The sequence below is a fragment of the Chanodichthys erythropterus genome, chromosome 13 (genome assembly GCF_024489055.1).
Source record: "Chanodichthys erythropterus isolate Z2021 chromosome 13, ASM2448905v1, whole genome shotgun sequence".
Lineage (NCBI taxonomy): Eukaryota > Metazoa > Chordata > Actinopteri > Cypriniformes > Xenocyprididae > Chanodichthys > Chanodichthys erythropterus.
Window position 1 is genome coordinate 9,908,983 of NC_090233.1, and position 23,925 is coordinate 9,932,907.

Below are 23,925 nucleotides of genomic sequence, written 5' to 3' on the forward strand. Positions count from 1 at the left end.
TATTCACGGAGACAAGATTCCGTCGTTATTTTCATTTTTAAACACTTGCAGTCTTTATAATTCATGAACACAACTTCATTCTTTATAAATCTCTCCAACAGTGTAGCATTAGCCGTTAGCCACGGAGCACTATTAAACTCATTCAGAATCAAATGTAAACATCCAAATAAATACAATAGCCTACTCACATAATTCGATGTATGCATGCAGCATGCATGACGGACACTTTGTAAAGATCCATTTTGAGGGATAAATTAGCTGTGTGAACTTTGTTTATGCTGTTCAAGGCAAGTGCGAGCTCTGTGGGCGGAGAGCGCGAGAATTTAAAGGGGCCGCAGTATGAATCTGCGCATTTCTAATTATGCCTCAAAATAGGCAGTTAAAAAAATGTATTAAAAAATAATCTATGGGGTTTTTTGAGCTGAAACTTCAGGGACACCTTAGACTTATATTACATCATAAAAAAAAAAAAACGTTCGATGGCACCTTTAAAGCCAGAAATATGTATCAATGCAACTTTCAATGTAAATTTTTTCTAAAAGCCTTCCTTCCACCGGAAAAAAAAGTCCCTGACCATGAACAGCAACCGAAGTTACATTATTACACCATTAGATGGCAGCAAAGTCTTTATGAGAAGACTGAATTGTTGTGAACATGGAACAAGACGCAACTGACAAATGCTTTGACTTGGGAAAACCCCTTAACTGTTAAAAGGACAAGATGATACATCGAACATTTAAACAGATTTTTTATTATGAACATAGGACTGACCTGAAGTAAAATGCTAAATCTGAATGCAGGGAATAAACTCGCTCACTTGATCTCTTTCTCACAATACTCTTCTACATACAGTAAGCTTCAATAAACAATATAAATTGAGAACATACAGTTCACATTGCTAAGAGTGTAAGGGTGTTGTGTCGTGATACACAGAACCGTTGAGTGAAGCAGTCATAGCCGTGTTTTATCGTGAATAAAACCGCAGAATCAAGGACAGGAACTAACCGTTTTATAAATACTATATATTAGGTGGGCTTAACTACTATGTACTTACATTACAATTAATCATTTGATACATTGCATTTCTTATTGTGTACATATATGTTTTTACATTGTACTTGTATTTTTTTAAATACCTGCATGCAATTACATCTGTAATTAATTTCTGCAATTACATTTATAATTACACTGTTGACCCGCCCCTTACACCTTAACCCATCCTTAAACCTACCCATACCACTAAACCTGTCCCTAACCTTACCGTACAAAGTAGTTACGGCCACCTTATATATATTCTTGGTGGTTGCTAGGGCTTTGCAACATGATTTGTATGATGTTTTAGGCGGTTAATAGGTCTTAATTAGGTGTTTGCTTCCACACAATATATGGGTCTGGTGATATGGCAGTATATGAAAATCTTTAGTCATATATCACCTGGCAGGCAAAAATCTTAAATTATTTAAATATATGCTTTCCTCCTTTTCCTCAAGTCATGCAATTTGTGTATACTATTCATATCCATCAGGGCAGTAGATAGGAATTCTGGTTAGTAAACTTGCTCCTGACCCTTCAGACTGGAATAATAATTTCATCCCTCCAACCAACATTCTATATATGCAGTATGCACCTCTTGGATCACTTTTACTTTTTAACCCTATAGCTAACCCTGACATTCATAGCATAACATTCATTGCATTAGCAAGCACCATTAATTACAGTATACAGACACATGTGACAGACTTGTATGAGTGTAGACAGATGAACTGTGAAAGACTGTGGAATGGCAATTATGCTAACAAGTCAGACCTGGAGACAGGAGTAAACAGGGAGGCGGGTTGGCAGATGGCAGGGCAAGCAAGGAATGTCCAGTTCAGACATGTGAACAGAATCTATTTGCATGTGTGTGTGTGTTTGTGTGCATGCATGTGCATGTGTATGTAGAAGAGTTGTTGCTTAAATGTGAGTGTCTATGTGCCTCTATGTGTGTGTGTGCTTGTGCATTTCTGATGATGCTCTGTTCCGGTGCTCAGCTGCTGGTGCAGCATGGGATCTTTAAAAGGCTCTTTCTGTCTCTCTCTTTATAAATCATCAATGCTTTGATTTCCTCCTCCAAAAGCTTTTCCTATTCCTATCCTTTCTTCCTCCTTTCCAGACACTCCCATATCTCTTTCTGACATGCCATGGTATCAGGAAAGGGCAGAGCTAATTATGGCTGGATGAAGTTCACATAGTGTGTATCATGACTGAAGATGCCGACCTACTTAACATGCAAAGCTTTATGTTGATGATCAATCCTTGTTTTGATCCACACATTCATGTTACAAGCCTACAAAATCTTAGAAAAATGCAGGTCTGCAGGAACGTTTGTAACACACTTTCAGGTCAGAAGAGACTCTACAGTAAGTGTAATTCCACACAGTACACTTACAATTCTGGCAGCAGTGTTTTATTTTTAGCACTTACATAAAAATCACTTGGAGACCCAGAGACGCATAAAATGTGGTTCGTCGGTAGGTTAATTCGTTGCTCTCAAAATGTGTTTTCCAATTTTTAAATAGCAACATTTTTGAGACCTGCGTGTCCCAATGATGTTTGACTTCAAGTTTGCTGTTGAAATGCTAATTAAATTTTTATTTCTAATGCTATTTTTTAAGTCCATTTCTATATATAGGCTACACATACCTTACAAGGATAGTCCACAGAAAAATGAAAATCCTGTCATCATTTATTCACTCTGCAATTCATGAATCATAATCATGAAGCAATCAAGAGCTAACCTATACCATATGGATTCAAGCATAACTGTAACTTTAATTACATGTTTGATAGATAAGACATTAAAAGGATAGTTCACAAGGGCACAACTGACTTCATAGTATGGGGGAAAATACTATGGAAGTCAATAGTACCCCACATCTGTTTACATTCTTCAAAATATCTTCTTTTGTGTTCAGCAGAACAAAGATTTATACAGGTTTATACAACTTGAGGGTAAGTAAATGATGACAAAAAATTCATTTTTGGGTGAGCTATCCCTTTAATCAATATTAAGGGCTAAACTAAATCAAACAGGCTCTATAAGAATGATAAATTGATTGAATTTAAATAATTTAATATTGTCATGATTTAAACTTTTGCCATCTGCAGCTTTGTCATAAACATCAGTAGATGACACAGGATTAGCCTACCATTATTTACCCTGGTTATTAAACATAGAAAATACTAAATACACTAATAACTGTAACCAGTAATCTCAACCTGATATGTGTGATTATCTATCCCTTTAAACTTACCCTACTGTGGCTTATACTCTCTGAAAAAATTAAGAAAGGAAAATTAAAATCTAAAAGCAATGTTCATAGAACAGTTCCAGAGGAACTGGTTCCCAAAGAAACACATAACCAAACTGGAATCATGCACGAAGTTCAGAGAAATCATTTCAGTTCACTCTCCATCCAAAGGTTCTTTGACGTTCTTTGATTTTGGTAACACTTTAGTTTAGGGTCCAACTCTTACTATTACCTATTGCTTATTAGCATGTATATATTACAAGGATATTAGCTGTTTATTAGTACTTATAAAGCACATATTAATGCCTTATTCTGCATGAGCATTTTTTACATAATCCTACCCTATACCTAAACTTGACTACCTTACTAACCATTAATAAGTATTAAGTTGGAGTTTATGGAGGGAAAAGTCATAGTTAATAGTTAGTTAATAGTGAGAACTGGACCCTAATCTAGTGTGACCTTGTTTTTTTTTTTTTATTTATCTAATTAAACATATGGACATACCTGTAAAGGCACACCTAAGGCATGTTTACATGTAAAATATGGTGCCTTTCTCAGGATCTCTAATGAGAAATGCTACTAAGCTAATGCTTATCGAAAAATACATTCAATTGACAAAAATACAGTTAATTACTGTACATAACATCATATAAATTCCCAGCATGCATGTCTTTAATGGTTACACTTTATTTTACAGTATGTGTACGTACAGTGTAGTTACCTAAGAAAGTACTGGACTGGTAATATAAGGTAACTACATGGGTTAGGTTTAGGGGTAGGTTCAGGATTAGTACCTAGTTATAACTACAGTAAGTTATTGTAATTGCAACAATACGTACATAGTATGTACATGGGGAACAGGACTGTAAAATAAAGTGCTACCTCTTTAATTATTCATTTGGTATACCAAAACAATCAACATTTATAGTCCCAGAAAGAAAATTAGCAATAAACATTATTAATGAACAATAAAAAAAATCACAAGATGTTTGAGATCAAATTATTGGTGGTATTTATTATTATTAGTCTTTTCCTCCATGTTTGATTAGACAGATCCATAATGGTAAATTATAAAGCAAATAGTTCTGGTCCAACTAATTATGATCAGTCATTTTTGAAGCCGTTGTAAAATACTGATTGGCTGAGGTGTGTTCAAAGCTGTTGTAAATTATTTTGCAAACATACAACTGTTAAAAATATTAAAATAAATATTTTTATAGACTAGCCATTTTATAAAAACAATAAGCCCCATGAAGTCATGGTTTACAGTGGATTTAGAACAGTTAAGGGGGTTTTAGGCACTCCACTCCATGTCGTACATAACAGCTCCCCTTACCTGTTCTAAATTCACTGTAAACCACAGCTTTTGGGGGCTTATTGCTTTATTACTGCGCCTCTGTGTCTGTTATGTGTTGCTTGGCAACCATTCTGCTAAACATTGCTGAAGAACTGCTTGGTGATAGAATCATTGCTTGGTGGAAATATTATTTATTAACAAATTATATATATTTTTTGCTTTTTGTTTATTTAGTAACCATTTTATAAAAGCAATAAGCCCAGTAAAGCCATGGTTTACAGTGATTTTAGAACAGCTAAACAGCTAAGGGGCGTTGAGGCTTATTGCTTTAATTAACATACACCATCCAATTATTTATGACAAGAACCTGCAGATGGCAAAATTTTAAATTGCAATATTCAGTCATTCATGTTTAATTCAAAGTCAGAGAACTTCTTGTTTATGCTTTTATGGAGCATATTTAATTTGGTTTACTTTTAAATGGTAATTAATGCATTAACTTTTTCTATTGTTTTCTATTTTCATAAATGATTTACCATATGTTGTTGATAATGCTAATATAGTTGCGTATGCAGATGATTGTACAATGTTTTCTGCAGCACATACATCATCTGAGATTCAGAAAAACTTAAGTGATGAGCTGCAAAGAATTACTACTCAGTGTGTTCGAATGAATTAATTTTAAAATTAGGAAAATCTAATGATAAGGCTGCTGACTTGAATTTATTAATTGATGGGATTCCAGTTGAACAAGTAACAAATGTTAAGTTGCTGGGAGTGAAACATGCTGTCCTGGTCCGAACAGATCATATCAAGCATTATGGGAAAAGGTTTTAATCGTGGCTCTGTTGCTTGGAATGGTTCCCATAAATATAGGAAAGAGTAATTGCACATTTGTGTTTTGAAGAAAATGTAAAGATCTGCTTAGAAATATCTAGATGTATGTTTTATGTGCAGCTACTGCTAAGTGATGCCTATGATTTGTATGATTTTTTTGTCAAATTTGTGGACGCCAAGATTAGCATCCACTTTGTGGAAAGTAAATGGAGATCAAAATAAACTATCAAACACATATACTATCATGTAGGTAGTCAAAGTCACCAAGAAATCAAAACTGTTATTCCCTTTTTTTATTAAATATTGCATTGTTTATTATAAATGTGTTTTACTCCATGTGCATCATCTTTATTTTTCTAATTTGATCTTTAAACAAAATATCTTCCCCTCCCTCTTGCAGCTTCATCTCTTCTCTCCTCTGATGATGCATTTACTGGCGCGAGGGCGGGGCAACCTGTCACTCACATGAAATCGACCAATAGCAAACCACAACCATCCAATCAATTCCCAATGGACAAAATCAAGTCCTGCCCTACATTTTTTTTTCCTGTTCAAGAAGCTGTTTCACTTGGATATATGTCACAAAAGAGAGAGTTAAGGTTAGTTCTTTATTCATTCTTGATTAGTTTATGGCTTCACTATTCATAGGTTCATGTTTTAGTATTTTGAAAGTCAATGGTCCAGTGTTGTTTTGGACTTTCAGTGAATGGACAAAAACAGCTCTTTAAAATATTTTCTGGAATGACATGAGTGTGAATAAATAAGCTTTAACCTTTGCTAGACTTATCCACCAAATTTATCTGCTTTATTTCTTCTGACTGATCAGGCTTATGGTTTTCACACAGTGGATGATCAAAACACGTATATTGACAGAATGTCTTTGATTTCAAACTCTAAATATCAAGCACATACAAGGCCTTTATACTGCTGCCTACTTATCTGCTGTCTGTATAGCTTGTATAACCTTCAAACTCAAAGCTTTTTGAACTTTTTTTTTTTTTTTTTACTTCCAGGCAAGGCTTTGTCAAGCAGCATTCCATGTTTAAAAGGTATTCTTCTCAAATCAGTGTCAACTAGAAAAAGGCATCTTAAAAGGCAGGTATATCTTAATTAAAGGCTATTTAATGTTGTTGTTGTTGTTGTTTTCAAGAATCATTGAAAGTCAGCATGAAACTGAAATTGTGATAGTCTTATTCAACTCCATATAGCTTCATGAATCAGTATATCGTGTACACAAATTCGGACACTGCGGGACAGTAAGGCTCCCTACACATTGGGCCACTGATAGTGACATGACAAATTACATAAAATTATAACATAAAACTTGTGTAACATGGTTGAAATCAGAAAGGAGGGAGAGCAGGATCTAAATGCAGAGTATTTTTAACAAAGATAAAGGTATAAACTAAACTCAAAACATCAGTAAAACAGAACATTAGGAACAGAACTGAGATCACCAACAAGACAGCCATGCATGTCTTAGACCGATCGTTTCGCTTCTTCCTATATCATCAGGAACCATGGGCATTCATTTTTTGTTTTTTTTTTAAATCTCAAAGTGAAGACACCCATTAAATTCCTACACTCTGAAAAATGCTGGGTTAAAACAAAAAAAGTTGGGTTGAAAATGGACAAACCAAGCAATTGGGTTGTTTTAACCCAGCGGTTGGGTTAAATGTTTGCCCAACGTGCTGGGCAGTATTATTTAACTCAACTATTGTTTGAAAATTATTATATGGGTGGCTGAAAATGAACCCAAAATAGGTTGGAAATTAAAAATCAGACACATAATTACTAGAGACAACAATAATAATCAAAAGGTGGACATTTATTATACATTTTTATTGTATAATAATTATTTATTAAACTTATTAATGAATGTTCATTTTAAACATATTAATAAATGTTAATTTACAACCCATTTTGAGTTCATTTTAAGCAAGCAATAGTAAGCTGGGTTTTTCCATTTTCAACCCAACTTGTGTTGTTTTAAACCAGCATTTTTTAGAGTGTTTAGGCTGTATGAATCACTGAGGACCATGGTTTTAGCTAAAAATCTTCTTTACTGTTCCACCGAAGTAAAATCACCAGCCAAAATCTTGGATGGCCCGAGGGTGAGTAAATTAACAGCAAATTTTCATTTTGGGGTGAACTATTCCTTTAAGCTTTATCTGTGAAACCCGGGGACAGGATAATAGACTAACAAGACACACCTGGACACAAAACTGAGAACATGTTACAACTTGGCTAAACCTGACTTTTCTGAAAATGTCTTAAGAAAAAGTTCAGCAAATGTGGGGCATTGTGGCACAAAACAAAACATTTTTTTTTTTTGACATCATAGGTCACCCAACATCTACTGTAATTGAGATTCCACTGTCAAATAAATAATTATTGTGGGTTTTAAATGAGAAGCTGGGCAGTTACAAAATATAAATATACTAAATATTTGCTAAAATCATGGTTCAAGTTCAAGTGAAAATTAATTAAAAGTCTAACACAGAAATGGCATCAAATATTGCTTAAACATTTTCATTTGAATTGTAGTATTGGGTTCACTTGTTTACCCAACAGCTTTTATACTTCTGGTACTTGACTCTGAAACAAATTTGGGGAAACAAACTTTTGTGTATTTTGACTTTTAATATTGTAGCCCACTTTAGTTACTACTATATAGCCTTTTAGCCCCATCTAACACTGTGGCCACTGGCCAGTTGCATAAACATAACCATTATGTTAAGACTATGTCTTAAGAACTAGTATGACCAACTAACAGTTAGTACGGGAGTCTTACTTTTCGGTATTAAATTAGGCCAATCTAAGTTTTTATGTAACTGATTTAAAAAAGATATGAACAGTCTTAAAGAAAAAAAAATGATGACTAACTTGTAAGACTAGACTTGGCAGTTTATGCAACCGGCCCCTGGTCCCCAATGTGACGTTCCATGACAAAACCTATAGGCTATAAGACTATAATATTTGAGGGTCGTTTGCATATGGGTATTTATATATAAACGTTTCCCTTGACTTCACATCAATCTCCTCAGGATGTTTGGTGTTTTTCTTTATTGGTCGTTGGGTGGCGCGTTGCTCTGTGCGCAGAGCTTTTCAACTGCTCGGAAAAGTGACACAAGCACGCAGAGCTCAACTCTTTACAGACACAAGCTCAACTCTTTACAGACCGACAAACTTTCACTGCCGAAGTACGAGCGCTTCACCGCTGCTGCCTCTCGGTACTCCCTATCCCAACGCGAGTGAGCGAGACCCGAGACGGTCTGCTATGAGAAAATGTCCGTGAATGAAGTATACGTGTTCCGGCCGTTCAAACTGATCGCTCTTCTCTGCGTGTTTCTCGCACTTTGCCTGGACATTGTCGCGCTGCTGAGCCCCGCGTGGGTGACGGCGGATGGCTACGCGCTGTCGCTATGGGAGTCATGCAGGGAGATCGAGACCGACTGGAGCTGCATCTCCACCCTCAAGTCTGGTAAGCAGCCCGGTGCCCTTACCAGTGTTTTGAAGGAGAGAAATGCTATGGGAATTGCGTATAATTAATTAATAAATAGCCATTATTATAGTTGGCTTTAATATCATTATACGATTGCTGTTAATGGTGTTCAAGCTGTAAGCATTGATTTTACGGTTTGGGGAAGAGCCGTTGACAAACAAATAATAATAAAAAAAATAAAAATAAAAACTTCGACAGCAACAACTATTGATTGATTCTTCTTGACGACACATCGCATTTTATAGCCATTTGCTTTGTTTGTCTGCACGTGAACACATAGGATAGATGGTTAAAATAGCAGAAAAAAAGAAACAGAGAAAATATTAAAGCCCACAGACTCCAAATAGGCTATGTCAAAAACAAGCCCATCATAGAATATGTGGTGACCGGCGTTTGACTTCTGAAAATAATTTTGTCGCAATTTCATTTGAGAAATGTGCGGAATTTACGGCGGTGAACGCCACAGATGACTAGATCAAACAATGGGTCATTGTTAGTTGGCTCAGTTGCTCTGTTTTATACACCTAGGCTGCCGGAGTTCGCTTTTTTTCTTCTGCTTGAGCCCAAGTCCTTCTACTCATTCCCGAGCTCCACCATAATCATCTGGACTAGACAGATGTGTTGCCATCCCTTTACACCCTTCTGTTGTACGAGTTTATCGTCGTGTTGATGAGCAATTACTCACCATCTGGGAGGTTTCGCGACTCCCGTATGCTTTGTGATGGGGTGGGCGTGTTCCTCACCATTGTTGTCTAGCTGACAGGAATGTCTTTGTTTTCATGCTTTTTTTGAGGGGGGGACGTTTTTTTTGGAAACCAAATACACCATGATGTGCTAAAATTCAATCATTGATTAGTTCATAGGACTATAGTTCACCAAAAAAATAAAATAAATAAAAAATAAATAAATAAAGTGTTAGTTCACAGAGAAAAATACAAATTCTGTAATTTAGCTACTCACCCTCATTTGAAGATGTTTTATTTTTTTTATGAAGAACTTTTCAATGAAATCTGAGCTTTCTGTCCCTCCATTGACAGCTACATAATTACCAATCTGATGCTTTAAAAAATTCATAAAGAGATTGTAAAACTAATCCATATGAACTGAGTGCATGGTTTAGTCCTAATTTTCTGAAGAAACACAATCTGTCTAAGTAATGAATATATTTCAGTTAGGTGAACTAACACTTTAATCTAACCGCAACACAAAAGGAGACATTTTGAAGACTGTGCAGGTGTGCCTATCTCTTGTCCATGCATTTACAATAAATGGAATACAAGCAGTGTTGGGGGTAATGCATTACAAGTAATGTGAGATATGTAATCAGATTACTTTTTTTCAAGTAGCGAGTAAAATAATGTATTACTTTTCAAATTTACAACAAAATATCTGGGTTATTTTTTCAAAAAAGTATCGCAAGTTATTTTGTTTTCCTATTTATTGACTGACAGCTCTCCTGTCCCCATGCTGAGAGAAATCTTATGTGTAAACATGATGGTTATTGTAGTTCTAGGCTAAAGTGAACATGAATGTACTCATCTCACTTGCACAAAAACAGATTTAGTATTCATCGAAATGAATAAAAACAGTGAAATGCACACTCGTAATATGCCAACCGATATATATTTACCAAATTGTAAAAAATATACTTTATGCAATTAATCACACTTCATTAAAGCTGCAGTCCGTAAGTTTTGCCTCTTTGTCGCCATCTCTGTTTGAAACATGCAAATGCAGTTGTTTGCGGAATTATCATCTTTAAGGCAGAAACACACCAAGCCGACAGTCGGGCGTTGGGCAGTTTTTGTTCATTGGCCGACTAAGTCTTCTCAGTGTGTTCCGCACCATTGGCTGAAGTTGGTCCTCGTCGTCTTTTTTTTCCAGCTGATTCGACATGATGAATTGGCGTCGGAGCTCGTCGGTCAGTCGGGCCATCTGATCATTCTGATTGGATATTCAGCTACTGCCACCTGCTGGTACGGAAAGGCATTTAATCTTACGCAGGCGCAGAATGGACGTGCTACTTGGCCATCAGATGTCAAACGTCGGTTTGGTGTGTCAGAGCGACTTTGGACCCAGATGCTGCCGACGTGAGCCAACCGCACAGTCTGCTTTCATCGCCATTAGTTCGTCGGCGTCTGCTTGGTGTGTTCCTGCCTTTACGTGGGTTGTGCCTCTGCACGACTCCTCAGCGCAGATTAATCTAATGTTTACTGGCAGTCACCACACCGGTGGAGACTATACTTTGGGAATCACAGATTGTAGTCTTGAAGTACCAAAGTAAGAATTTTCACTTGAAAATGTAATCTGAACAAGTAACGTCTGCCACTTTTGTTCTGACCAACAGAGAAAAAAGCATTGCAATTATAAGTTTAATTATTGCAGCTGCTGTGAGAAAAAGCTATAAATGATCTGCATCACATGTGATATCGCCTTCTAGCTGGGACTCGTTCTTTATATAAACAGACATGGCACAAAGACGCAAATACAAACGGCTGCATGCTCGAAATTCCTGTGAAAGTACCACACGAATTAGAAAACATTATTACAAGCTTACCGTTGTGAATCAGGCTATTATAGGGTAACGAGATAGTTTTGATCACCGGCTTATGTACGTGCCCAAAATCTGATTTTGGATAATTTTCAACCAAAAAAAGTTACAGACAGCAGCATTAACCAGTGTCTTTGCTGCTGACCTTCGATGATCGCATTCAACCATACTAATAAGCAAAAATAATTTTAGATAAACATCACATTTGTGTTTCATTTTTATTGCTGAAGTGTCAAACTTTCTTTCCCTGTGTCCTGTTTTCTGTGATCCAAAATAGCAGCACGGCTGAAAGGTTTGTTTGAGCTGCGCCCTCTACTGTACAGACGGGAATTAGCATTTTGTTCAGGCTGAGGCTTATTCATTTCTAGGTGTGCCTCATACGTTCTGAAAAGTGAAGCTGCGGGCTCTTTGATCGCCCCCTGGTGGCTGGATGCAGTACAGGTCATAAACCTCGTCCTTTCCATTCATTATTAGTTAAGATAACATGCCTAACGTTAGCCATGATGGGAAAAAGCAGGTGCCTCCAGGCTCCACTGACGATTCCTTTAGCGCATGCCCAGGCTCCAAACTGACGTTTTTGCGTAACATGTCAACGTCCATCGTCGTACGTTTTACATTCAGTTCAATACAATGGAAGAAAGCGGCGTCGCGTCATCCATCTTTTTACAGTCTATGTTCATTTCACTTTTGGTGTGAAAGTGTCTTTACATTTGCCATAAATAGAACTCGTGTGTTTTCTGTTATTTAAGCAAGCCTAGTCCAGGTGAGGAAAAAGTAACCAAAACTAACACAACACATTACTTTCAATAAAAAGTAACTAAGTAATGCAATCAGTCACTGATTTAGGGAGTAATGCAATATTGTAACACATTGCTTTTAAAAGTAACTTTCCCCAACACTGAATGCTTAAGTTGACTTCTGTGGTAAATTTTAAGTCTTTCGAAGACCAGGTCATTATTTACTGAAGACCTTGGCATTCTCTTCAGCAAGTTAATGAAAAAAAAATAGTGTATGATTCATGAAGGAAGTGTTCTTTTGAGTTTATTGTACTGAATCATTTGGTTCCGTTCATAAACCCAGTCTGAATAATTCATTTAGGAATCAGACTAATCTGGATCAAGTTCCTCAGCTTAATTGTATGATTCAGCAAATAAATTAACAGCTCACAGGAAGTGGATATAATCTTAACAGCTTACAGGAAGTGGATATAATCAGTTGGATAACAATGTAAATTTCAGTCTGTTCCTCACACAGAGCTATTATATGTCTTCAGCAAACTTATAATGCATGAGTCATAGACCACTTTTATACTTTTATGGTACTGCTGCTTCCTTATTTTAAAGTTTAAGTGTTCCCCATTCGTTGTAATTGCAATGAAATTGCAGTCTTCAGAATTTCTAACTGCTCATTGAGGAAAAAAGTCATACAGGTTTGGAATGGCGTCAGGATGAGTAAATGACAGAATTTTCAGTTTTGGGTGAGCTTTTCTTATTCCAGACCTATTCATGTCACAACAAGTGACAATTTGCAGTGAACCAGATCTGAGATTGAAACAGGACATTCCATAGAAAAAGATAGAAACTTTAAGACACAGGGTTTCTTCTTGTGTTCTGTGCTGCTGTGCTGCAGTTTGGTCCCTGGCATGTCTTGAAACAGTTCTTTGGTGCATTCTCTCTCTTATGTTTTCTCTGTCTGGCTCTCTTGTTGTCCTTCTGGCACACACTGCTGAGAAAGATGGCAATCTCTGAAGAATCCCAGAGCAGCTTCTGATGATAATGAGCCTACAGCAGGCTCCACACAGGGGAATGGAGGGTGTATATGTGTGCAAGAGTGTGGAAGTGAACCCTAGAGATGCTTTCTGTGGGAATATGGCTATATTGCTATAGTCCATATTTCTCTCTGTCTTCATCATCTTTTATCATTAGCCTATCTCTCAGTACAGATCTGTCCTAAGGGGAAGCTTGAGGATACACTCTTAAAACTTAGACTGGATGGGATTGGTGTGTGTATTGTGGGACAGAGATAAGAGGATTTCTTGTGAGAAAGACACGCACACACATATTTGATGATTTTTGTAAGGATTGTCTTTAACGTCATGCCCGTGTGCAACCCATTTTAGCTTTGCAATGTTGTATTTGTGAGTGAAACTTGATATTAAAAGGGGGAAAAAAATTATGCAGACATGATTTTAATCCATCAATAATTACTGGGTTGTGAAAACTAACCCTCACACACCAGAATTGAGCAATGCAAATTTGCTTAATGCCTATGTGTTTGTGCTAAATTTGAGGATACACCTGTTTCTTACTTCGTATCCTTTGTGATTCATTCATGTAGGTCAGTTAATGTTCTTTTTTAACTTGGTGTGGTGACCCCTACCACTCAAACCCATGGGGACTTACACGAAACAGAATGTTCTAGAAAAAACTTGAATGGAAATAGAACAGATGGGCATTGGGGTACAAAAGCCTGAGACCACTGTAAATGCTTCTAGTCTCAATGGTAGACAATGACTTGAATACACGTCTTTTGTGATAAGCATGTTTTAATAGGGGCTTTCGCACCGGAGGAACCTTTTCATAGATCCTAGAACTATTGGCTGAAGTACCCAGATTTTGCTGTATTTGCACCGGAGGAACTAGGAACAATTTAAGTTCTAGGAACTCCTTTTGGGGGAACTAATTAGCTTCTACTTCAGAGCAGAGTCTAAACCAGCACTATGAACTACCAGTGTATGTTGATTGGCCGAACACACGCGAAACACCGGCACCCACCATTTTTTTTTAAAAGCCGTGTACGTATAGTTTATAGCCTATATATTTACTCCACAAACTAACTCTATGAACATGGAAAACAATGATAGATGGACCTTTCGAGTTAGCTAGTGACATTGGTCATCAACCACATGGCAAACGCTAATACTTTTTCCATATACTGTCTTCTTTTTTGAATTACAGTTCTATCTAATAACAAAATAGACAGGCTGTTAAACAAATCGTAAACTAATGAAAACCGAGAATGTGAGCGCTGGGTCTTTGTGAATAGGATTAGGTTTAGTCACAGTGTGGTTTAGTTCTGGATCAACTCTGTGGACTGAGCTTAATCTGAGTTCTGAAAACTGGTCCCGTCTAAAAAATGATGATGATTATCAAATGATGATATTCCAAATCAGCCAGCTAGTATATCATTCTCGAATGGATATAAATGAAAGTCCTGTTTCTGAAAATGTCTAACTACAGAGTAAGGTTTTATGGAATAGTTTCATCCCATTTATTGTCATCATTACTTGCCTTTATGTCAACTTCAATTCCATATGACTTTTCTGTCCTCCATGAAACAGATGACCAAGTTTGAATATGCGTGCAATTGAGATTTGAGAGCTACAGTGAAGGGCCTAATGATTTTTCCACTAAATAATAGATCAGTATCAATAAGACTTTATAATACTTTTCATTAATCACTGTTTTCTGCAGAACTGCTTTATAGTTGAAATGAACTAATTTAATAATTGATGATCTTTGCAATGGCACTCAATCAAAACTGAACTGATTTCAGCTGAACAATGACACCATTTTCTTTTTAGAGATGCTGTACAGCCGAAATAAACTTTGTTTGGATCATTTAATCATTTTCCTGTTATCACTGCAAAGCTGCTTTGAAATAATCTGTATTTTATAAAGCGCCATATAAATAAAGTTGACTTAAAGGTGCCATTGACTTGAAAATTGAATTTACGTCGGCATAGTTGAATAACAAGAGTTCAGTACATGGAAATGACATACAGTGAGTCTCAAACTCCATTGTTTCCTCCTCCTTATATAAATCTCATTTGTTTAAAAGACCTCCGAAGAACAAGCAAATCTCAACATAACACCGACTGTTACGTAACAGTCGGGGTGTACGCCCCCAATATTTGCATATGCCAGCCCATGTTCAAGGCAATAGACAAGGACAGCCAGTATTAACGTCTGGATCTGTGAACAGCTGAATCATCAGACTAGACAGGTAAGCAAGCAAGAACAACAGCGAAAAATGGCAGATGGAGCAATAATAACTGACATGATCCATGATATCATGATATTTTTAGTGATATTTGTAAATTGTCTTTCTAAATGTTTCGTTAACATGTTGCTAATGTACTGTTAAATGTGGTTAAAGTTACCATCGTTTCTTACTGTATTCACAGAGACAAGAGCCGTCACTATTTTCCTTTTTAAACACTTGCAGTCTGTATAATTCATAAACACAACTTCATTCTTTCTAAATCTCTCCAACAGTGTAGCATTAGCCGTTAGCCACGGAGCACTATTAAACTCATTCAGAATCAAATGTAAACATCCAAATAAATACCATACTTACACGATTAGACATGCTGCATGATGAACACTTTGTAAAGATCCATTTTGAGGGTTATATTAGTTGTGTGAACTTTGTTTATGCTGTGATAGAGTCGAGAGCTTGGGAGGGGGCGGAGAGCGCGAGCAATTAAAGGGGCCGCAGCCTGAATCGGCGCATTTCTAATTATGCCTCAAAATTAATACTTAAAAAAATTGGGGTATTTCTATGGGGTATTTTGAGCTGCAACTTCAGACACATTCAGGGGACACCTTAGACTTATTACATCTTGTAAAAAAAATGTTCGATGGCACCTTAAATAAGTCATTGAAGGGGACATCTTTAAAATCAAAAACTTTTTCTGTGTTTACGTGCTATAATCGGGTCCCTGGAGCATCTACCATCCCAGAAAACGTGAAAAAAGACAACCGAGTAACTTTGTTTCGGTAAGCCTTTTTCTGCAAGCATGTTAAAAACGAGCCATTCAGATCTTATTATAATATTATCACCCCTTAATCTGCACGTTTCCACCCACGGCGCCGCCATTTTGTTTTCGCAAGTGAGGCAAAGCTGCAGATTAAGAAAATGTCAGTATTTTAAAAGTAAGTATACTTAAGAAAAACATGGTTTTGAATCATATGGTGGTGTGTAAATAGTTTTTGGATGGAACTATTTTCTTAACTGATGTTCATTAAACTGCTCACTAATCTGCATAAACTCACACTCATCACAATTAAATGAAGAGACTCTAAAGCCAGACTCCTAATTTTTTAGCACTTACTGAATATAAATGATGAACTACTTTATATAAACATCTAATATAAAGACCAAAGTAAAGTTTTGTTGTAAGGTTGATCTGTTCCTTGTCCACATAGGACATAAGAGCTGGGTGGAGCTCATGTTGAATGCATCTCAGAACTCTTTTTACTTGCTCTCACTCTGGTTCTTTTCCATTTTACATGGTGTTTTTAGAGAACAGGGCTCTATGCATAATCAATGACATAGATACCCTGGGAAAACCCTTGTGTCTTTTCTGTCTCTCACACTCTCGCGTGATGATTGGCTGTTGTGACTGATGGTGCTTGTGTTACGGGTTATATTGAGCTCACTGCTCTTTTCTGGCACAACTCATTAAAAACACAACACCCAGGAGGACACAAATGAATAAAGTACTTAGAGATATCAGAGTGTGTGTGTTTAAAGTAAATCTATGTAGGTGCACGTGTTTGTGTGTGAGTGAGACACAGACAATCCTTGAACCCCTGAGAGATTATTGAAAAAGTTATAAATTAAGGGCTAATTTACTCTGAGTGCTCTTATTTGGGGCAAGAGAAGTGGGATTAGACTTGAGTGGAATTATGGAAAAAAAACTATTGAGAAGAATGTGTGTGAGAGAGAAGGGTGGCATAAGCTTTATGCCTAGTGTGATAAAACATTTCACCAGTGTATTATGCCAGCATTCTCACAGTAACTGTCCAGCACTCTCAAAAAAACATTTGCCTAACAGCAGAAAGCAGTGTGTTGCGTGTTGTGTATAAGTTTGTGCTCTGTTCAGTAAAAAAAAAAAAAAACATATCAAAGTTTAAAAAAAAGAAAGAAAAGAAATTCGGAGAACTTAGTTATATTTATGGGCCTTTTGTGCCTTTATTCAGAGAGGACATTAGAGAGCAGACAGGAAGACACTGGGCAGAGAGAAGGGTGCAGGATCGGCAAAGGACCTTGAGACGGGAATCAAACTCGGGTCACCGTGAACACATTTGTGCCATATGTCGGCGCACTAACCACTAGGCTATCGGCGCCAAGAGGTTTTCTGAATTTCAACCCGCTTTGTATTGTTACAATGTCGGTAGTATATGTAAATGAACATAAATTACTCTTTTTCTATGTTACCTGGACTGAGAAATTCCTTTTTATTTGTCAGGAAAAGTCCACCGGATAACACACAATGTGACAGATTCAGGGCTTTCCTGAAAATTACAGATTATACTTTGCGTTTTTGTATCCCCACCCACGGACAGTCAGATCATCAGAGGGTTATTAATAAAACAGTTACTGTATGAGTATGTTCAACATCATGGTACAAATACTATGGCAACAGTCTTCTTACCAGTACACAACAGCATTTGGCTTTGGAGGGCTGGGAAGAAGGTGCTCCCCTTTCCTCTTCTTCCTAATTATCTGACGTAATGGCAGTTTCTTTCAGTTCTTTCCCCTCCGTTTGGCCAAAAACACATAGTTATCTACTTTAAAATGGAAACTACAAACACAGGTTCTTTTAGATTTCAGACAGTGGTGTTCTCTTCATGTTTACAATTCTTTGTTGCCATTAGCCACCAGTCGATACAAGTCAACACCATTGTGACTAAAAGTTTGCTAAGAAGTATTTCCTACTCAATCAATGTATCCAATGGTCAAGTCTATCCAGTAGGAGCAGAATGGGAGTGGCCTTGGACGGCAACATACCCATTGCATTATGGGTGTTGAAGTTTTCCTATATATTTAGCAAAAGAGAAGACAACATCCACTTTTCTCTTTTTTCTCTAGTCAGATTTTAACCACCCAAACACCTTTCTACCGCATAAGCAGCCAAGTTTATTGAAGATGCCATTTTTCCACCAGAGACTTAACCGTTTAATAAGTAATAATACTGATTGCTCATATTAATCCAATTTAATCTCATATATTTATATTTGCTGAGATTATGACAGAGCAAAGCATTAAGTAGACCCTACAAAGAATGACTTTAGCAAATAATTTTATTTCCGTATCACTAATCTACAGTAAACAGCACTCCATTTTCACACAGGATGCATTCTTGTATTCTGTCTGCAATGCATTTTAATTGCTTTCTAAATGCTAGTCTTTGCAAACATGCAGGCATCTTTGACATGTGAGTTTAAAAGGCATGTTAAAAACATGACCTCTGTATTCTGTTCTATTCCATTGTGCTAGCAAACAATAGAATGATACTATCAAGGACAGATTATTCTGTTATGAGGTTCCAAGGCACCAACCCTCCTCCTTATTGCCCCATACATGGATTTTGGAAAAAGAAAGCAAGAGAGTTCTCATACCTTATGATTGTAATATCAGAAACATCAGTGTTTCGCAATTGCAAATAATTTCAACTTTATTTTGCAAAATATATGTAGGTCTGCAGTGCCTTAAATGTGAGAATTTTATACAAATACATAAATTTGCATTTATAACAAATAAGGTCACAGTTACAAAAATGAATCTAATTGCTGAGGAAGTGCCTTGGATAAATAACATTTATCATTTTGTCTATCATTATCAGTTTTACTTGGACAGTACTTTTTCTTTGGCTTGCCCCATTTATCCAGCCATAACCCATTCATAGTACAAATGCAAAAACATAGCAGCTTGGCATTAATATTAAACCTGCGTTCACAGGTTTTTATTGCATTTATAGTGGTTTTACAGTGATCCACGTGAACTGTTTTGCAGACAGGTTTCACTAGAATCAATTGAACTCTCACTTTAAATGGTTTTTAAATGGATCTTTACCAAAGGCTTTAGTGAAAAAGCTGCCTAAATGTGAAATTGCCTTTGTCCAGCTATGTCAACACACATTTAATTGGTTGTGACACTTGTCCTACACCTCTAAAGGTGAAGAACATTTTCAATGCCTCTTAGTTCACATGAGTGTTTAATGAGTGTTTGGGGGGAAAGGATGGAACATTGCCATTTGGCAGATAAAGGCAAGTGTAAATATAATGTCATTTCCTCCCATCTGTTTGCTTAATGCCCTCTATATGGGGTTTAAATTGTTTGACTCTGCTTAGTGTTAATCTCATTCACTCTAAGACAAAGTATTACAAATGACCGACACATTTTCACCTTAAAACTATTCACATCAAGCTTAGAACAAACATGAACAAAGGTGAACCATACTTCGGTCTTTTAAATACAAATTAGTGGTTAATCACCAAGCAAATGTTCACATTCAATGCAGAAGAGTCCTTTGTTTCCATTTAACAAGCTTGTTGCTTTGAGAATTTGCATTCTGTGTGAACTGCCCTTTAGAATTGTGTATTTGCCTTGCTTAAAGAGATGAAAATGAAAAAAATGAGTCATAATTTACTCTCCCTGTTGTTCTAATGCTTTATGCCCGTTTTTCTTTTTCAGAACAAAAAAAGTAGAAAAGTAGAAAAGTAGAAAAAAGTCCTGCAGTGAACAGCGACCTTCTTCAAGCGTTTATGATAAAAAATTATCCCATGTGACTCCTAGCATATATTCAAAGTGTTCTGAGGGCAAACAGTATGGGGTTTGGTGAAAAACCACCCAAAATGTAATCTGTTAATATTTAGTGAAAATCCTGACCTTGGGCGTTGGACTTGTATGCATAGAACCCTCTCCAGACGCACTGAAAAAGAATCACCATTTGCTATTTGTTTATTTTACTCACAGAACTTTTAATAAATATATAATATACATATATCATGACATCTCTCTGAAGTTTTTTAGCATGGTAATGCATTTGACATTGTTAATGTATTTGGTCTTGGCGGAATAAATCTGCTACGCTGCTGACCTGAAATGACGAAGCTTGGTTCTGACATTGGCATTCATCGGAAATCAGCACGTACACACTCAATGTAGAAATCAAAAACATTGCCCTTACAAATATTGAAGTATCGGTGGATATTTCAAGCAAAGAATGTCTAATTCACTTTAACTCTTCCTAAATCTGTGATGCTTTGAAACTGTATTCGCACATTGACTACTTAAACCACTTATAGACATGTTAAAGGATTAGTCACATCTGAATGAAAATTTCCTGATAATCTACTCACCCCCATGTCATCCAAGATGTTCACGTCTGTCTTTCTTCAGGCAAAAAAAAAAGAAATTAAGGTTTTTGAGGAAAACATTCCAGGATTTTTTTCCATATAGTGGACTTCATTGGGGTTCAATGGGTTGAAGGTCCAAATTGCACTTTCAGTGCAGCTTCAAAGCACTCTACATTATCCCAGACTAGGAATAAGGATGTTGTCTAGTCAAACAATCTGTCATTTTCTAAAAATGTTTTAAATTTATATACTTTTTAACCACAAGTGCTCTTCTTGCACTAGCTCTGCGATGAGCCACGCATTACACAATCATGATAGAAAGGTCACACGTGGCGTAAAATCTTCAAAATCGTTGTTTTAAGCATTGTTAAAGGGTGTTTGGCTTAATCTTTGCACATTTGCTTTGTAGACACTGGATCGGTACTTCCGCCTACGTCACTTGTGACCTTTCCGGCTGATCGCAGAGCAGTGCAAGACGAGAATTTCTGGTTAAAAAGTATATACATTATGTTTTTTTAGAAAATGTCAGATCATTTCAATAGATAAGACCCTTTTTCCTCATCTGGGATCGTGTAGAGCCCTTTGAAGCTGCGTTGAAACTGCAATTTGGACCTTCAACCTGTTGAACCCCACTGAAGTCCATTATATGGAGAAAAATCCTAAAAAGTTTTCCTCAAAAAACTTAATATCTTTTCGACTGCAGAAAGAAAGACGAACATCTAAACCCTGCTTTTATAATTTACTCCCATCTCAAATGCAAGACAGTAAAAACACGATGCTCGGTTTTAGAACTTGTACGTTTGCTAGTTTAAAAATTAAAATTTGATGAGCGCAATAATGCACAGAGATGAGGACTACAGGCTTTGTTTTGAGCCAATGCTTAATGATGAATAACTCCAAACTATCATGTCAATTATGTGTGGTATGTCAGGCTTTCTTGCAGTCTCTTTGTGTGCATGTGTCAACAAAGCGACTGTGATTCAGGCGCCTACACACTAGAGAATACTGCAAATCTATTGATAGCTGGATGCAATTTCAGGAGGACCAAAAGCATTGACCTGTACACAGGGCCCAGAATGCCTATTGACGGTCCTGAAGGCCAGTGGCTAATGATGACATTATTAGTCACCTGCTGCAAGATTGGGTCACATTTGTGAGTGATTTACTAGCATTGTAGAGGGTTGGCATGACTGTGTGTTCATTAAAGAGTGCGTAAGAGCAATAGTTGGCCTACACTCTGGTTCGTCCAGGATAAGGTGATGAGCGCAGTATTTTGAGAAATCAAAATAAATCAAAATATGCTTAATAATAAATACAATTTCGGATTTGTTTTTCACAAAACCCTATTGTTTGCCCTCAAAACACAGCAGGAATATATTGCACGAGTCCCAAGAGATCCTTCTGTGATTCATTTCCTTCCTTTTTATAAAGCTTGAAACTGGGCACAGTTCACTGCCATTATATGGATGAGTGCATTTTTCTCTTTGTGGTCCAAAAAAGAAAGGAGTGAATTTTCATGTTTGGAACTCTAACTCTCATAATATACAGTTAAGAGTGTGTCAGTAGTAAATGATCTCCTAACCAATGACTTTCTGTGTGTCCCTCTCTCTTTCAGACTGGCAGATAGCGACGCTGATATTGTTATTAGCCGGGGCATCTGTGACATTAGTGGCATTTCTAATCGCGCTGATCTCTTTGTGTAAAGGCACACATAGGAAGCACTATCGTATGGTTGCAGTGTTCCTCTTCTCAGCAGGTAAGACACCCACATTAACATCTTGCTGGAATACAGTGCCTTCGGTCACAACAAGACTTAGTTTGTATTTACCTATATTTAACCTCTACATATTTTCCCCCTTTTTAATTATACATTTACAATAATAATTTATTATAATACTTACTTATATTTATTTTAATTCTGAATTATTATAATAAAAATTATAGAAGAAAAATGTTGAAGGTAAAAACAGTTAGGTAAATGCACAAGTGTGATGCATAAACATTAATTTTGGTAGTTTTATAGTAAATGTCATATCATTGCTGTCAGAGATTTTATGCAAATATTTAACCAACAAAAAGTATTAAAAATAGCTTATGACTAAACGTCGTATCTCCATTAGGATCCTTAAACTGTCAGTCAAACCTTATAACTCCCAAATATATATACAGTGGCAAGAAAAAGTATGTGAACCACTTGCAGAATCTGTGAAAATATGAATAATTTTAATAAAATAAGAGAGATCTTACAAAATGCATGTTATTTTTTGTTTAGTACTGTCCTGAGTAAGATATTTTACATAAAAGATGTTTGCATTTAGTTCACAAGACAAAACAATAGCTGAATTTATTAAGAATAACCTCATTCATAAGTATGTGAACCATTGATTCTCAATACTGTGTGTGGTTACCTGATGATCCACTTTGTTTGTTTTGTGATGGTGGTTCACGAGTCTTTTGTTTGTTCTGAGCAGTTAAACTGAGCTCTGTTCTTCAGAAAAATCCTCTGGGTCCTGCAGATTCTACAGTTTTCAAGCATTTTTGCATATTTGAACCCAGCAGTGACTGAATGATTTTGAGATCCGTGTTTTCATACTGAGGACAATTGAGGGACTCAAACACAACTATTAAAAAAGGTTCAAACATTTACTGATGCTCCAGAAGGAAACACGATGCATTAAGAGTCTGGGGGTGAAAACTTTTGAACAGGATGAAAATATCACAATTTTCCTTATTTTGTTTAAATATCATTGTTTTTCATTTAGTACTGCTCTTCGTAAGCAACAGAAGATACTTTGATGTTTCCCAGAAGAAAAATTAAGTACAATTTACCTTGATATTTGAATTCAAAAGTTTTCACCCCCGGCTCTTACTGCATCGTGTTTACTTCTGGAGCATCAGTGAATGTTTGAACCTTTTTTAATAGTTGTGTTTGAATCCCTCAGTTGTTCTCAGTGTGAAAAGATGAATCTCTAAATCATACAGCCACTGCTGGAAAGGGTTCAAATATGCAAAAGATGCTTAAACTGAAGAATCTGCAGGAGCTGGAGGATTTTTCTGAAGAACAGAGCTCAGTTCAGGACAAACAAGAGACTCATGAACCACCATCACAAAACAAACAAACAGTCGTGGATCATCAGGTAACCACACACAGTATTGAGAACCAATGGTTCACATACTTTTGAATGGGGCCATTTTAATAAATTCAGCTATTGTTTTGTCTTGTGAACTAAATGCAAACATCATTTATGTAAAATATCTTACTCAGGACAGTACTAAACAAAAAATAACATGCA

At 36.5% G+C, this 23,925-nt stretch overlaps 1 protein-coding gene across 1 annotated transcript in view; it reads left to right on the top strand.

The window, feature by feature from the left end:
* Positions 1-8,562: 8,562 nt before the first annotated feature.
* Positions 8,563-23,925, top strand: part of LOC137034484 (transmembrane protein 47-like) — a 34,942-nt gene continuing 19,579 nt past the window's right edge. Inside the window, exons 1-2 of the mRNA XM_067407439.1 lie at positions 8,563-8,911; positions 22,248-22,388. Coding sequence (XP_067263540.1) covers positions 8,716-8,911; positions 22,248-22,388 — 337 coding nt within the window. The 5' untranslated portion in view covers positions 8,563-8,715. The remainder of the gene's footprint in view (positions 8,912-22,247; positions 22,389-23,925) is intronic.